The sequence below is a fragment of the Galeopterus variegatus genome, unplaced genomic scaffold (assembly GCF_000696425.1).
Source record: "Galeopterus variegatus unplaced genomic scaffold, G_variegatus-3.0.2 Scaffold1188, whole genome shotgun sequence".
In the NCBI taxonomy this organism is placed as follows: Eukaryota; Metazoa; Chordata; class Mammalia; order Dermoptera; family Cynocephalidae; genus Galeopterus; species Galeopterus variegatus.
In genome coordinates, this window is record NW_007727299.1 from 80,744 (window position 1) to 97,483 (window position 16,740).

Genomic DNA, 16,740 nt, shown 5'->3' on the forward strand with positions numbered 1-16,740 from the left:
TCCTTGTGATTTCTATGGGATGATTGTATTGAGATATTATTTTCCCATCAAAATACTTTATTCATAGCTCAGTAGTAAATACTAATTATGATCCTATAAGTTTGTTACTGGTTATATCAATTTAAATATTTTACAAATCTGTAAACTGATCATTAAAACTATTATGTATGATCTTACTAGAAGTATTTAACCATAGACTGTTTTCTTTTTAAAGAATCAAGTTTATAAATATACTGTCTTCCAATTAGTGCAGATCATAGCAATTCTTTGACCAAACAATGAAGGCACATCTAAAGTGAACAGGCTTAAAACCCCATTCAAACACCGTACTTAAAAATTCTTTTACGTTTTTCAGAAAAAAATTTCTAAACAAATAATTGTTTTTGTTGTAACAGTTTTGCTAATTTTTACATTATATTACATTAATTTTCACAGCCGCAGTCTAATAGTTATATACCAAAAAGACCTTAAAAATCTAACTCTGTGTACAATGAATAAGCCTGACTTAGAAAATTTATTGCATTCCATGTATAGAGAGAGAATGGCCAAAAATTATCCTATTAAAATGTTAAGTAGAACAAACATATTTTTAAAATGTTATTTTATTTCTTTAATCAAAATAGTTTAATAGATATATCTAAGAAAATAAAGAAACAAGGCTCTTAGTAACTGCTGGTTATGTTTAGGCTATTGTAGTGCAGTGTCTTCAAAGCCACATATCCTCTCCATTCTTTCTCTTTGTCCTCTGTGGAGTTTGACTGTTCCTTGGATTACATTCTAGATTAAAGTTGTCCCTCAGTATCTGTGGTGAATTGGTTCCAGGACCGCCCATGGATACCAAAATCTTGCTCAAGTCCCTGATGTAAAATGGTATGGTATTTGCATATAACTTATGCACATCCTTTCGTATACTTTAAATCATCTCAAGATTACTTATAGTCTCCACATTCAGAACTTTAGGAGGAAAAAGTAATGGGATTAAGCATCATTAAATATTGCTGTAGTCTCAGTGTAAAGAATCACCATCCTCCTTTGTGTTATGCTTTTTCTAATGGTTTTCAAAGTGGCAGTCTATTCTTTTTTTCAGTTGACTTGGTACCTGTAACTTTTTTTTTTTTTTGCCTCATTTTATTGAATTGATTCATAAATTCATTGAAGCTATGAGTGGAGTGAAACCTTTGTAAGGAAGAAAAGTAATACATGCTTCTTATTATAAACCCCTTCCCGTTTCCTAATCCTGCTCTCCATTGGAAACCACAGATCATTTTCTTCTATACCTAAACATTAAAAACACAGGACTTTTGGTTTATTTATTTAAAATGGGATACTTGGTAGTGATCTGCAATTACAGTGATAAACTTGCCATTTATCTTCATTTTTTGAGATCTAGAAACAGATTTTTGCCCAAGAGTTGCTTTTGTGACTTGATACCATATATGGTAATAACGAATGTCAAAAATACGTTTGGACTTCTGGGTTTACCCTGCCCTTTTTGTCAGGCAGTGAGCACAAGGACTCTATCTACAAGATGTTGGTGATGGCCTCTCTGGCATCCCATCAGGATCAGGAAGAGGGAGGGATCAAGCCTCTAGGGTAAAAGAAGGTGGATTAGGCAATAATACATTTGTATATGGAATGATGAGGATTAGGGAGTCCTGTTTGTATAGCTTTTCAGACAGTTTTCTACCTCAGTCTGGTTGCCCAGGGAAAATTAGAGCAGATTATTAGTATATGGTTTGTGAGTATTTACAATAGAATGCACGCATATTTAGCGTAGGTTTTAGGTTCACAGTCTGCCACTAATCTTGCTTTTTTGTGTTTGTTTAATAGATTTGCTTGATATTAGATTGAGAAATGCTGTAAGCACTGAAGTATTTCTTGATAGTAGGGAAATATTCCAAATAGTTAAGCCAATTATTCTGGCATCATTAAATAATCCTTGATTTCTCCTATTCAGTTTTTATATAAACCAGGAGAGTTAAGGCAGATAGGTTTCATCTGCTATGCCAGCTTTGTTCTATTGGTACTAGCTTCCTGGAGTGCTGTGTTGAGAAGGATTTCTGAGGCTGTATCTCATCTTTGATGAAAAGTACTGTGATTGATAGGTGATATTACTTATGAGCATGGGAATAGGGCCATACAAGTCAAGTGTTATCTTTTAGGGTCTGTTCCTGGGCTCTCTAGTCTGTCCCATTGATCTTTCTGTTAAACCTTTGTAACTTTAAACCATTCAGAATAGTCTAGGGGTAAAGTTTTATCACATAATGGTATTTCTGTTTTGCATGAGGTGAAGAAGCTGAAGTCTGGGGAAGTTGAGATGTTGAGTCATTTTATTGAAAGAAGCTGCAAATTTGGTATTAAGTCTAAGTCAGATCTCACTCTGAAATATCAGTATTTTAGAAAAAAATTGAATATGGTAGAGAGCTATTAGAGAAAACTGATGCAAGGTTAGGACAGTAGAAATAATAATGGGAACTTACCGGAGTACCTTGGAAGTCTTAAGACATGCATTTCTGAGTTTGTAGATTTTGTGATTTTAGGTTTTGTGAGGGAGTGATGGAATTGTATTAAAATTTATCATGGTTATATTCTGAAAAACTCTTGTAATGATTTATGAAGTGTCTTCTCTTTTGTTTAGATTAGAATGTCTGTAACCTGCACAGATTGCATCCATGAATGTAAGATTTCGTTGTGGTTCTCATAATATAGTATGTCAGAAACAGGAACTTTTTTTTTTTTCATCTATCTGTAATTAAAATATATTTCTTCTATTCCAGTGATTTCAATATGTGGTTCCATTAGTTTATTTAAAACAAAGATATTATACCATTGGACAAAGTTAAATTACTTCTTTAAAATGTATAATATGTATCTTTTAAAAATGATACCTGTCTTTGAGTTAGATAGGTCGTACAGTTATTTAACACACAAAGGTATATTTTTTTTTTTTTTTTTTTTTTTTGTGACCGGCCGCACTGCGCTCAGCCAGTGAGCGCATCAAACTGGCCATCCCTATATAGGATCCGAACCCGCAGCGGGAGCGCTACCGCGCTCCCAGCGCCGCACTCTCCCGAGTGCGCCACGGGCTCGGCCCCAAAGGTATACTTTCTGAAGAAAATAACTGAATTGAGTTTTCTCATTTGATGGTAAGGGGATACTATCTCCTTTATTTAAATTACATCCATAATTTAATATTTTAATTTAGCATGTTTTCTCATTAGATTGTTAGGAAAAAAGCATTGCCTGATAGCAGTGAAGATCGAGATACAAAAGAAGCTCTAAAGGAGTTTGACTTCTTGGTTACATCAGAGGAAGGAGACAGTGAATCTAGAAGCGCAGGCGATGGAACAGACTGGGGTAAGGAAGTATACTGGATCAACCACAGATGTTAAGAGAATAAAAGAAATTAATGTTTTACCAGGAGGGCAACATCTTGAAGAGCTATAATGTTGAAATGTTGAACATCCTGTGAACTTTTTAGTACTGTCATCTCTTATACAGGGTGTGTGTAAGGAAGGTTATTTCACTTCTTTTAAATGTAAGTAATACACTATGAAAATAATTTGAATTAATATACAGAATATTCTCTGTTTTCTGCCTACACTGTAGAACTTGCAAATCTAGATTTTGTAGAAAATTGAGTATGAGAATGTAATAGAGAATTTTGGAGATATCTTATCTCTGGCATCAACTGTGCAAAAACAAGCATAAGTCAGAAAATTGTAGTTAGTCATTCATTTTCTAGTGTAGGTTTTGACAGTTTGTACAAGGCATAGAATTTTTTTCTCAAATGTTCTAAGTGAATCTAATATTTTAAACATCTAACAAGAATTAAAACAAGTATTTTGGGGAGACTTCAACTGCATAGATCATTCTAATAGTTTGGAAATGCCTTATTGCTGCCAGTAAGGTGGAATTGTGATAGATTCTTAAAAAAAATGATCAGTTCTACAGGTGTGTGTGTATGTGTGTGAGTAAGAGAGAGAGAGACAGAGAAAGAGAGATTTAGAGAGAAAATTTTCTTTTGAGGTTGAAGAGTTCCAGAATACAGTTACCTTATACTTTGTTTTAAAGACAAATAAGGTTAGAGAATCAGGAACTGTACTCATTTTTCTTTGGGGACAACTTAAAACATGTTAAACTTTAAACTCTGAATGTTTTATTCATTAAAAAAATTGATAAAGTTATTTTTTCATTCCTGTAATTTTTTGTTCTACTGCGCAGTATAGTTCTGATGATCTAATATAACTTCCGATTTTCAAGGTTTTTTTAACCCTAAAGCAAAATTTTAAGGATGTTTTATCTTTGTTTTTGAAGTTGTATTTTTACTGTCCTACATATTTTATGTAAAACAAAATTGTACAATTTCCTCATGAAGGTTTTAGGAAGCTAGTTTTCCAAAAAACTAAACATACTGGAAAAAAGAAAGTGCCTAGATCTTTCTTTCTATTTGGTTATTCTGACACATTAACTGTTGTTCTCCTGCCCTTTAATTGGCAGATATGAAAATCAGATTACATTAAGACCTATTTAGAGAGGGCTAAGAAATTTTATGTTACTTTGAGGTAAAAAGGATGAATGTTAGTTTCCTTTTTTTTTCCTTTTGTCAGCTGGCTGGTATGGAGTTCTGAACCCCTGACCTTGGTGTTACAACATCGCACTCTAACCAGCAGATCTAACCAGCCAGCCCTGGTTTCTCTTTTAAAGTGCAGAGCATATTTTGCATTTTTAGGTATATAACTTCTGTAGTATCCATACCACCTGGGGTGAATATGACTAACTTTTAATCTTTCGCAGGCTAACTAAATAGTTCATGGCAGTAGCAATCATTAATATGTTAATTCTGTTAAACCTTTTGAAAAATAGTTCTCTTGTATTTAACAAATCTTAAGATTCAACATTATTTAGCATTCTTTAGCTGTTACCTGAGAAATGCTTGCTCTATATTTTTCTTGCCACAGAGAAGTTTGAGTCCTTATACGGAGAATATAGGATTATATGCTGTAATTTGGTAATGTGTTTTACTTCTCAAGGATTGTGCTTTGGGGGCAGGCCCGGTGGCGCACTGGATAGTGCGCCGCTTGGGAAGTGCAGCGGCGCTCCCGCCCGAGGGTTCGGATCCCACATACAGACCGGTTCCCGCTCGCTGGCTGAGCGAGGCGAGGGGGCAACACTGAGGGTTGCGATCCGTTGCCGGACACGGAAAAAGACAAAAAAAAAAAAAAAGGATTGTGCTTTGGTGTAGGGGAAGGATGAGAGACAAACAAGTAGAAGGTTAAACTATTTCCATTATTCTGTTTTGAAGTAGTTTATAGGAGTCTTTGGTTTTGTATCTGAAAAAAATTGTAATTTTCTGACAGCTGTTAGTGAGATTTTAGAATATATTGATTTGCTACTTGGTAAATTATCAAGTATTTACTTCTTTCATTATAAATTAATGGCATTGTAGAAGTGGTTGTATAGAAGCCTTAGTTACAATATACTAAAGTACTAATGAGAAGATAACTAGAGTCTTGTTAACATTTTTTCTAATTTCTTTTAAATTTAAATAAGATACCTTTTTGCCAGTCTTTGAGAATTTTAACTAATTTAATTTTAAACACAAAAGTTCTCTGAACAATATTAGGACAGATCTTGTTTAAAAAACAGTTGCGGTTCGGGCCGGCCTGGTGGCGCACTCGGTAGAGTGCGGCGCTTGGGAGCGCGGAGGCGCTTCCGCCGAGGGTTCGGATCCCATATAGAGACCGGTCCGCTCACTGGTTGAGCACGGTGCGGGCGCGACACCAAGGGTTGCGATCCTGTTGCTGGTCGCGGTACGGGCGCAACACCGAGGGTTGCGATCCCGTTACCGGTCACGAAAAAAGACAAAAAGGAAAAAAAAAAAATAGTTGCTGTTAGAAGTGGTTAGAGATGCTTTGTGTTAGTTTTTTTTTTCTTTTTAAAATTTTTATTAAAACAAAATTGATTGTATATATCTGTGGGGTACAGTGTTGAATATCAATACTATCTGTGGGGTACAGTGTTTTTTTTTTTTTTTTTTTTTTTTCCATGTCCGGCAACGGATTGCAACCCTCAGTGTTGCCCCCGTACCGGACCGGGGACCGGCAACGGGATTGCAAGCCTCGGTGTTGCTCCCGCGCCTCGCTCAGCCAGTGAGCGGGAGCCGGTCTGTATGTGGGATCCGAACCCTCGGACGGGAGCGCCACCGCGCTTCCCAAGCGGCGCACTATCCAGTGCGCCACCGGGCCGGCCCTGGGGTACAGTGTTGAATATCAATACCTGTGCATTTTGCCATCTGCTTTGCATGCTTCTTAACTTAATATGCATATCTCAGAATTGATTCAATTTTCAAGCTCCTTCAGGAAGACGTGCTACAGTCATATTGCAGAAATGATGACATGCAACAGTCTGTACAATATAAATCTTAAAGGACAGCATGGAAGGAACACTAGACAAAGAGTTAGGTGACTTCAATTCAGTCACATCATAATTACTAACTCAGTTTGTGACCTTGAACAACATATCTAACTAAACCTTCCAGGATTCAGTTTTCTCATGAAAGAAAGAATTAGGCAGCCTCTGTAAGATTCTTTCCCTGTTCAAAATTCTCACAAACATATCATCTTATTGGGAGAAAAACTGACAATTCATTTGAGAAACAGACATCAACTATAGCTTCTTCTCCCTTCTTTTTTTTTTTTTTTTTTTTTTCCTTTTTGTCTTTTCTCATGTTTGGCAACAGACCGCAACCCTCAGTGTCGCGCCCGTACCGGACCGGGACCGGCAACGGGATCGCAACCCACGGTGCTGCGCCCGCCCCTCGCTCAACCAGTGAGCGGGAACTGGTCTGTGTGTGGGATCCAAACCCTCGGCGGGAGCGCAGCTGCGCTCTGAAGCGGTGCACTGTAGCAGTACGCCACCGGGCCGGCCCTCCCTTCTTTTGATATATGTATTTAGAAAAGATTTTTCAAGAGCTTCAAATGAAAAATCAATTAGTCCTGTAACCAATACAGCTGGAGATAAATATTACAAAGTGAATATTAAAGACTCCATATTTTTAAAAAGGGCATGAAAAAAATAAAGTTAAAATGAGTTTAAATATATCAGTAATCACAGCAATTGTAAATATAAGAAACTTCTTTGTTGAGAGTTTTTTTTGCTGAGAGTCTACAAGAGCAAAAACTAAATCCAGGGCCGACCCCGTGGCTCACTCAGGAGAGTGCGGCACTGGGAGCGCAGCTGCGCTCCCACCGCGGGTTCGGATCCTATATAGGGTTGGCTAGTGCGCTCACTGGCTGAGCATGGTGCAGGCGACACCAAGCCAAGGGTTGCAATCCCCTTATCGGACACACACACACACAGACACACCAAAAAAAAAAAAACTAAATCCAGCTATGAGCCATTAGCAAGAACGTCTCTATGATATAAAGATATGGAAAGGATTAAAGAAAATTGACTAAAATATACATTTCAAAAGGAAGATGGTATAGTAATATTATCAGAATAGATGGAATTTAAAAACAAATGTATTTCGGGCCGGCCCGGTGGCGCACTGGAGAGTGCGCCGCTTGGGAGTGCGGCAGCGCTCCCGCCGAGGGTTCGGATCCCGTGTGGAGACCGGTTCCCGCTCACTGGCTGAGCGCGGTGAGGGCGCAACACCGAGGGTTGCAATCCCGTTGCCGGTCCCCGGTAGGGGCGTGACACCGAGGGTTGCGATCCCGTTACCGGTCAGTAAAAAAGACAAAAGGGAATAAAAAAAAAAAACAATAAACAAATGTATTTCTAGAGATCATGAGGATTATGACTTTTATTGAAACATAATTGATTGTACATGTCTGTGGGGTACAACATCGAATATCAATACCTGTGTGCAATAGGTGATGCACAAATCAGGATAATTAGTATATTCAACAGTACACATTGTAATCATTTTTTGTGTCCCTCTTTACCCATTTCTTGCGTCCCTTTACCAATTTCTTGCAAACCTCCTCTTCCCCTCCCCCTTTCCCAGCCTCAGTTTCGTTCTCTCCTTTTGAAAGTTCAACGAATTACTGTGATTGTTTATCTTTCTTGATTGCTTGCTTGATTTATTCATTTTATTAGCTCCCACTTATGAGTGAGGACGTGGTGTTTCTCTTTCTGTGCCTGGCTTATTTCACTTAACATAATTTACTCTTTACTCTAAGTTTATCTATGTTGTTGCGAATGGCAGAATTTCATTCTTTTAAATATCAGAGTAGTATTACATTGTGTATATATACATTTCCTTATCCAGTTGTCCAATGGACATTTAGGTTGGTTCCACTGTTGGCTATTGTAAATAGAGCCGTCATAAATGTGGGAGTGCAGGTATCCCTTCAACATGATGATTTCCATTCCTTTGGTTATTTACTCAGCAGTAGTACCAGTAGGTTGTATGGCAGGTCTATCTGTAGTTGTTTGAGGAACTTACATACTGTTTTCCATAATGGCTACGCTAATTTACACCAACAGTGTAGGAGGGTTCCCCTTTCTCTGTGTCCTTGTCAGCATTTGTTATTTTCTGTTTTTGATAATAGCCAACAGTAGCTGGTGAGAGATGACATCTCAGTGTTGTTTTGATTTGCATTTCCCTGATGCTGAGTGATGTTGAGCATTTTTTTCATGTGTCTATTGACATTTGTGTATCTTCTTTTGAGAAATATCTATTCAGCTCCTTTGCCCATTTTTTAATTGCGGTATTTGTTTTTTCAGTGTTAAGTTGTTTGAGTAACTTATGTATTGTGGATATTAATCCCTTGTTGGATGCATAGTTTGCAAATATTTTCTCCCATTCTGGAGGTTATTTTTTCTCTCTTTTATTTCTTTTGCTGTGCAGAAGCTTTTTAGTTTGATATAATCCCATTTGTTTATTTTTTTTTCTTTTGTTGCCTGTGCTTTCAGGGTCTTATTAATAAGGCTTTATCCAGTTCTTCTTCCTGAAGTATTTCCCCCTATGTTTTCTTACAGGAGTTTTGTAGTTTCATGTCTCATATTTGAGACTTTAATCCATTTTGAGTTGTTTTGGTATCTGTTGAGAGGTGGGGGTCTGGTTTCATTCTTCCACATATGGATGTCTAGGTTTCCTAGCACTATTTATTGAAGAGACAGTCTTTTCTGCAATGTATATTCTTGTTGCCTTTGCCAAAGATCAGTTGGCTGTAAGTATGTGGCTTGATTTCTGGGTTTTCTACTCTGTTCCATTTCTCTGAGTGTCTGTCCTTATGCCTGTACCATGCTGTTTTGGTTACTGTAGCTTTGTAGTATAAATTTGGAGTCAGATAGTGTTGTGCCTCTGGCTTTATTTATTTTTTTGCTCAGGATTGCTTTGGCTATTTGGTGTCTTATGTTGTTCCATATGAATGTTAGGATTATTTTTCTATTTCTGTGAAGAATGTCATTGGTATTTTGATGGGGATTGCATTGAATCTGTAGATTGCTTTGGGTTGTATGGACATTTTCACAATGTTAATTCTTCAATCAGAGCACAGTATATCTTTCCATCTTTTTGTGTCCTCTTTAATTTCTTTCAACAGTGGTTTGCAGTTCTCATAGAGACCTTTCACCTCCTTTGTTAAATTGATTCCTAGGTATTTTATTTTTTTGATGACTATTATAAATGAGCTTTCTTTCTTGATTTCTTTTTCTGGTAGTTCGTCGTTGGAATATAAAATTGCTACTGATTTTTGCATGTTGATTTTGTATCCTCCAACTTTCCTGAAGTTGCTGATCAACTCTAAGAGTTTTCTTGTAGAGTCTTTAGGCTTTTCTATATATAGGATCATGTCATCTGCAAACAGGGAGAGTTTGACTTTGTCTTTTCCAAACCGGATGCCCTTTGTTTCTTTCTCTTGCCTGATTGCTCTGGATAGAACTTCCAGTACTATGTTAATAGGAGTGGTGAGAGTGGGCATCCTTCTTTTGTTCCTTTTCTTAAGGGAAAAGCTGTAAGCTTTTCATTCAGTATAATGTTGGTGGTGGATTTTTTGTACATGGCTTTTATTGTGTTGAGATACTTCCCTTCTATACCTAATCTGCTGAAAAGGGATGTGAATTTTGTCAAATGCTTTTTCTCCATCTGTTGAGATAATTATATTTTTTTGTCCTTGAGTTTGCTGATGTGGTGTATCACATTTATTAAACCATCCTTGCATCTTGGGATGAATCCCACTTGATCATAGTGTGTAATTTTTCTGATGTGTTGCTATGTTCTTATTGCTAATATTTTGTTGAGGATTTTTACATCTATGTTCATCAGAGATATTGGCCTGTAGTTTTCTTTTTCTGTTGTATCTTTGTCTGGTTTTGGTATTAGGGTGGTGCTGGATGTATAGAATGAGTTTGGGGAAATGGCCTCTTTTTCAATTTTTTGGAATAGTTAGAAGAGATTGGTATTAATTCCTCTTTAAAGATTTGATAGAATTCAGCAGTAAAGCTATCCAGTTCTGAGCTGTTCTTTGTTGGGAAACTGCTGATTACTGCTTCAGTCTCATTGCTTGTTATTGGTCTATTCAGATTTTCTATTTCTTCTTGGTTCAGTCATGGTAGTTTGTATTTGTCCAGAAATTTATCTGTTTCCTCCAGGTTTTCAAATTTGTTGGTGTATAGTTGTTTATAATAGTCTCTAATAATTCTTCGTATTTCCATGGTATCAGTTGTAATGTCTCACTTTTCATTTCTGGTTCTAGTTATTTGATTCTTCTCTCTTCTTTTCTTAGCCTAGCTAATGGTTTGTCTGTTTTGTTTATCTTCTCAGCAAACTAACTTTTTGTTTCATTGATCTTTTGTATCATTTTTTGGGTCTCTGTTTCATTTATTTTAGCTGTAATCTAAAGTATTTCTTTCCATCTACTAATTTTGATATTGGATTGTTCTTTTTCTAGTTCTTTGAGGTGTAGCATTTGGTTGTTTATTTGAAATCTTTGTATTCTTTTTTTTTTTTTTTTTCCTTTTTTGTCTTTTTTCGTGACCGGTAATGGGATCGCAACCCTCAGTGTCGCGCCCGTACCGTGACCGGCAACGGGATCGCAACCCTCGGTGTTGCGCCCGCACCGCGCTCAACCAGTGAGCGGACCGGTCTCTATATGGGATCCGAACCCTTGGCGGGAGCGCCGCCGCGCTCCCAAGCGCTGCACTCTACCGAGTGCACCACTGGGCCGGCCCGAAATCTTTCTATTCTTTTGATGTAAGCATTTATTGCAATTAACTTCCCTCTTAATACTGCTTTTGCAGTATTCTACAGGTTTTGGTATGTGTCTTTATTTTCATTAGTTTCAAGAAATTTTTTGATTTTCTTTGTAATTTCTTCTTGGACCCGACCCGTAGGTTATTCAGAAGCATGTTGTTTAATTTTCATGTATTGGTATGGTTTCCAGAGTTTCTATTGTTACTGATTTCTAGTCTTAATCCGTTGTGGTCTGAAAATATACTTGAAATTATTTCGGTTTTTTAAAATTTGGTGAGACTTGATTTGTGACCAAACATGTGGTCTATCCTGGAGAATGTTCATGTGCTAATGAGAAGAGTATATATTCTGTAGTTGTTGGATGAAATGTACTATAGATATCTGCCAGATCCAAGTAGTTTAAAGTGTAGTTTAAATCCTGTGTTTCTCTGTTGATTTGTTGCCTAGATGATCTGTTCAATGCTGAGAATTGTACTGGAGTTTGTCTCTTTCTTTAGGCCTAATAGTGTTTGCTTTATATATCTGAGTGCTCTGATGTTGGGTGCATATATATTTATGACTGTTATGTCTTCTTTCTGGATAGATCCCTTTATCATTATATAATAGACTTGTCTCTTTTTTGTGTTAGGTTTGAATCTTGAAGGTTTTAGTCTTGAACCAGAACAAAGAAAACCAGGAGCCAGGCAGTAAATTTAGGGTAGGCTTTAATGAGGGCACTCCCAGATGAGGTTCCACAGCCCGGCAAGGGAGTGAGGCTGGGGAAGTTGCACCCAGGGTGGATACAAGAGGGTATTTATAAGGGGAGGGCTGTTGGTGTTTTTTTGCCCATGTATGGTAAGGGACTGAGCAGAGCTCAGTTTCCGGTTCCCGCCTTCCAGGGAGCGTGGGGAGAGGGAAGGGGGGCTGGAGTTCACAAGATGGAGGCTCTATCGCTACTTTGTTGCCACTTTCTGGTCCTCCCAATTCTGCCAGCCCAAAATTTTGGTTTAAAGTCTATTTTATCTCATATAAGAATAGTTACTCCTGTTCATTTTGGGTGTCCATTTGCATGGTGTATCTTTTTCTATCTCTTCACTATTAGTCTGTGTATGTCTTAACAGGTGAGATGAGTCTCCTGAAGATAGCATATAGTTGGGTCTAGCTTTTTAATCCAATAGGTCAGTCTTTATGTCTTTTGAATGGGGAGTTTAATCCTTTTACATTTAGGTTTGTTATTGAAAGGTATTGTTTTACACCTGGCATTTTATTGATTTTCATTTGGATGTTTAAATATCTTTTGTTTCTTTCTTCCCCTTTTATTATTTGTCTTTGGTGTTTGTTGGTTTTTCAAGGTGGTAAGATATACTTTATTCTCTTTTGTGTTTGCATTTTTGTTCTGCCAGTGTGGTTTGAATTTTCTTGTGTATTCATGGTAGTGATTATTGTTTTTTGGATTTCAGATGCAAGACTTCCTTGAGGATTTTTTATAGGGTTGGTTGTGTGGTGGTGAACTCCTGTAGTGGTCTTTTGTCTGGGAAATACACTATTTTTTTTTCATTTCTGAAGTATTGCCCTGCTGGGTATACTATTCTTGGCTGGCAGTTTTTTTATTTTAGTATTTTGAATGTATCATCCCATTCTTGTCTGGCTTATAGAGTTTCTGTTGAGAAATCTGCTGTTAGTCTGATGGGGATTTCCTTATAGATGACATGACACTTTTCTCTTGTCATTTTTAAGATTCTCTCTTTGTCTTTGAATTTTGCCAGTTAGACTATATAATGTGTCTAGGAGAGGATCTTTATGGATTGAATCTGTTTGGGGGGATCTTTGAGCCTCTGTGGTTCTCCCTATACCTGGGAAGTTTTCTGCTATTATTTCATTGAATAGGTTTTCATTGGCTTTTCCCTTCTCCTCCCCTTCTGGAACACCCATGATTCAGATGTTTGCTTGCTTAAGTTTGTCTGGTAGCTCTCTTAGATCTTCATTTTTTAAAAAGGTTTTCTTTCCTTCCTTCCTTCCTTCCTTCCTTCCTTCCTTCCTTCCTTCCTTCCTTCCTCCCTTCCTCCCTTCCTCCCTCCCTCCCTCCCTCCCTCTCTCTCTCTCTCTCTCTCTCTCTCTCTCTCTCTCTCTCTCTCTCTCTCTCTCTCTCTCTCTCTCTCTCTCTCTCTCTCTCTCTCTCTCTCTCTCTCTCTCTCTCTCTCTCTCTCTCTCTCTCTCTCTCTCTCTCTCTCTCTCTCTCTCTGACTGGATTATTTCGAAAAGACTGTCTTCCAGATCAGAAGTTCGTTCATCTCCTTGCACTAACCTCCTGCTTAAGCTCTCAGTTGGGTTCTTTATTTCATTGAATAAATTTTTCAGTTCCAGGAGTTCTGCTATATTCTTTTTTAAGGTATTAATATCTTTGTAAATTTCCTCTTTCATATCCTAAATACTTTTTCTCATTTCATTGTGTTGTCTGAGTCTTCTTGTTTCTTATTGAGTTTCCTTAAGATTGTTACTCAGAATCCCTTTTCAGTCATTTCAAGGATTTCCTGCTCTATGGGGTCTGGTACTTGAGAATTTTTATATTCCTTTGGTGGTATATCATATTTTCTTGGGTTTTTTTTTTTTTTTTTTTTTACATCTGTTACCTCTACATTGACATTTGATAGAGTAATTGCTTCTTCTGTTACTCTGGAGTAGGCTTTGAGGAGAGAGACTTCCTCCTGTAGATGTGCTTTTTATTCACTGTTGAGTAGGGTGTTTTAGTGTTGGTTCTGGGTAGACATAGTAGTGTAGTGTCTGAGTGGGTACTTTGGCTGTATTCAGTGTTGGAGTTGCATGTGAGTGCTTCTGTGGCCTAGGCACTGGGGCACTTAGTGATCCCTTGGTGAAGTTAATGACACTGTGTTGGTTCATCAGGGATGGAGGCAAGCTCTCGAATTCTTAGGAGAAACATGTAAATGCCCTGTTGCTCTTTGGCTGGAGTGTGCAACCCTGAGGGGCTTGTTGGCACCCTGGCTAGTGCCCTAATGCCCTAATATCCTGATGGTTGCACTGGGGTATATTAGATCTCCTCAATTTGAATGGGTGACTCTGGGTAGTGTTTCTTTTTCCTGTTTCTTACAGGCAGAGGCTCCTCCTTGATTCTTCAGGTTGGGGGATGGGTTAGTAGTGATTGGGAATGGTTTCTGCACTCTTGTGGAGATCCACGTGTATCTCTCCCCAGATCAAGGTAGTTGTGTGGGATGCACATGTACCTCCCACCCCCAGGTATGCTATTGCACGTGGCAGTGTAATTCCCTCTATGAGTTGGGCCACTGGGTCACGGGTCTGCACTCACTTACCTCTTCCTCTGGGCTCTGTTGGTGATTCTCCTTGTGTCAGTGCGTTTGAATGATCTGTGGGTCGCCACCATGGCAGTGGTGGCTGCTGCTCTGGCCCTGAGACATCCTTGCTGTGGAAGTGGCTGTGGCAGACCATCTGCACAGCAGTGTGGTGTCTGCAGCAGCAGTGGGGGCTGCCTGTGGCTGCTCTGGAATGTTTTTCATTATGAATTTTTCACTCACTTTCATTTACTTTAAATATGGATTGCAGTATATCTTCAAGAAAACTAAAGTTCAGTGATTTATTTTGTATAAAGTAAGTTTTAGAAATTAGATGTGTATACAAAAAATAAATATTGATAAGGATGTCTTGATTCTCAGTTAAAATCTATAGCTATTTTGGTCATGTATTGTTACACAAGTACTCTTAAGTTTACATTTAAATTTTTAATGAAAACTTTTACATTTAAATTTTTAATGAAGATATTTAGGATGAGACTTATGTTTTGTGTTTGTACACATTGAAATTTAAGAACATGTGATAGATTGTTTCATTAGACCCTCATGACCTGATATTTGGGCAAGTATTTATTTTTTGAGAGAATGTAATTGTGTTAATGTGAGTGAGAGAAAACAAAACACAAACTGTTTTTTCTCTACTCTTACTCAGCAACAAGCACAATCATCAACACAGAAGACTGACTTCTGTGACCAAATGTGTTGGGATTTCTCCCCACTGGCAATTAAGCTAGCAGTTCTCTGGCGGACACCAACTGGGTGCCCTCCAATTCAATTTCAACACTGTCTGGAGATAAGACGTGTTGAGAGAGTAACATTTGAGCAAAAGATGTGAAGTTAATGAGGGAATTGGCCATACGGTACCCAGAGAAGAAGAGTTCAGGAAGAAGAAAGTCAGAGCAAATGTCCTAAGATAGCAGTAGTCCTGGCATCCTTGAGGAATTCAAGGAAGCCAGAATGGCTGGCACAGAGTTATTCTAGGAGGAATGTAGTAAGAAATGACCAGATCATGTAGGGACATGTAGATGCCTGGGGAGATGGGGAGCCATGGGAGGGATTTGAACAGAAGGGTGACATGATCTAACTTTTATTTTAAAGCATCCCTCTGGCTGCTGTGTTGAAAATAGACTACCCAGGACAACTGGTGTTAATAATAAACTTGTTGGGGAAGGAAAAACGATTATTACATTAATTGTAGCAAGAGATCATGATGGTCATAGAAGTAGTAGATGTGCCGAGAAGTCAGATTCTGGATGTGTTTTGTATGCACAGGAAACACTATTTCCTGAAATATTCAATGTGGAAGGGGAGTGAAAGAGAAGGTTTTGGTTTCAGCAAATGCAAGTATGGAATTGCCATTAAATGAGGTGGAGAACCCTGTGGATGGAACAGATTAGATGGGGAGGGAGATTGGGAGTTTGGTTTTGTATGTTTAGTTTGAAATATCTATTAGACTTTCTTTTTTTTTTTTTTAACTTTTTTCGTGTCCGGCAACGGATCGCAACCCTCAGTGTCGCGCCCGTACTGGACCAGGACCGGCAACGGGATCGCAACCCTCGGTGCTGCGCCTGCACCTCGCTCAACCAGTGAGCGGGAACCGGTCTGTATGTGGGATCCGAACCCTCGGCGGGAGCGCTGCCACGCTCCCAAGCAGCGCACTGTAGCAGTGCGCCACCGGGCCGGCCCTATCTATTAGACTTTCTAATGGAAATGTAGAGTGAGCAGTTGGATATATGAGTGTTCGGTTCAAGTTAGAGCTCTGAGCTAATATTTATGTAGCATTATATAGTATGTAAATTGTTTAATAGTAAGTATAAAATATATAACTTATATTTACTCTTTAAATTTTCTTCTGAAACAGTGAAAATTGGTTATTTCTTTTCTATTGGAAACTCAGTGTTCTGTTTTAAGAATTTATAAACTAACACATCACTTAATGAAGGTTGATTAATAAATTTTACATGCTATTTAAAAAGCCTGTAACATAAAAATTATCATTTGTTGATGAACACATGCTGAAAATTCATGAAACGCAAAGATCATTGGAGCCTGTTTTGTACAATCTCTTAATAATAATCTTCTGTCATCACATAAATTAATACGAAGTGTTTTTTGTGAGTCAATCTTAATAGAATTCAGAAAATGGAATGAAAATGACAGGTTCTTGGTTGATAAGTGTTTGGGCTTAATTTGTTAAAAATCACTAAAATCTTCCAGGTTTTTAAAATTTCTCTT

General features: G+C 37.9%; 1 protein-coding gene across 1 annotated transcript in view; it reads left to right on the top strand.

Moving 5' to 3' along the window:
• Positions 1-16,740, top strand: part of STRN (striatin, calmodulin binding protein) — a 114,405-nt gene that overhangs the window by 60,584 nt on the left and 37,081 nt on the right. Inside the window, exon 7 of the mRNA XM_008575440.1 lies at positions 3,222-3,357. Within this exon, the coding sequence (XP_008573662.1) occupies positions 3,222-3,357 (136 nt within the window). The remainder of the gene's footprint in view (positions 1-3,221; positions 3,358-16,740) is intronic.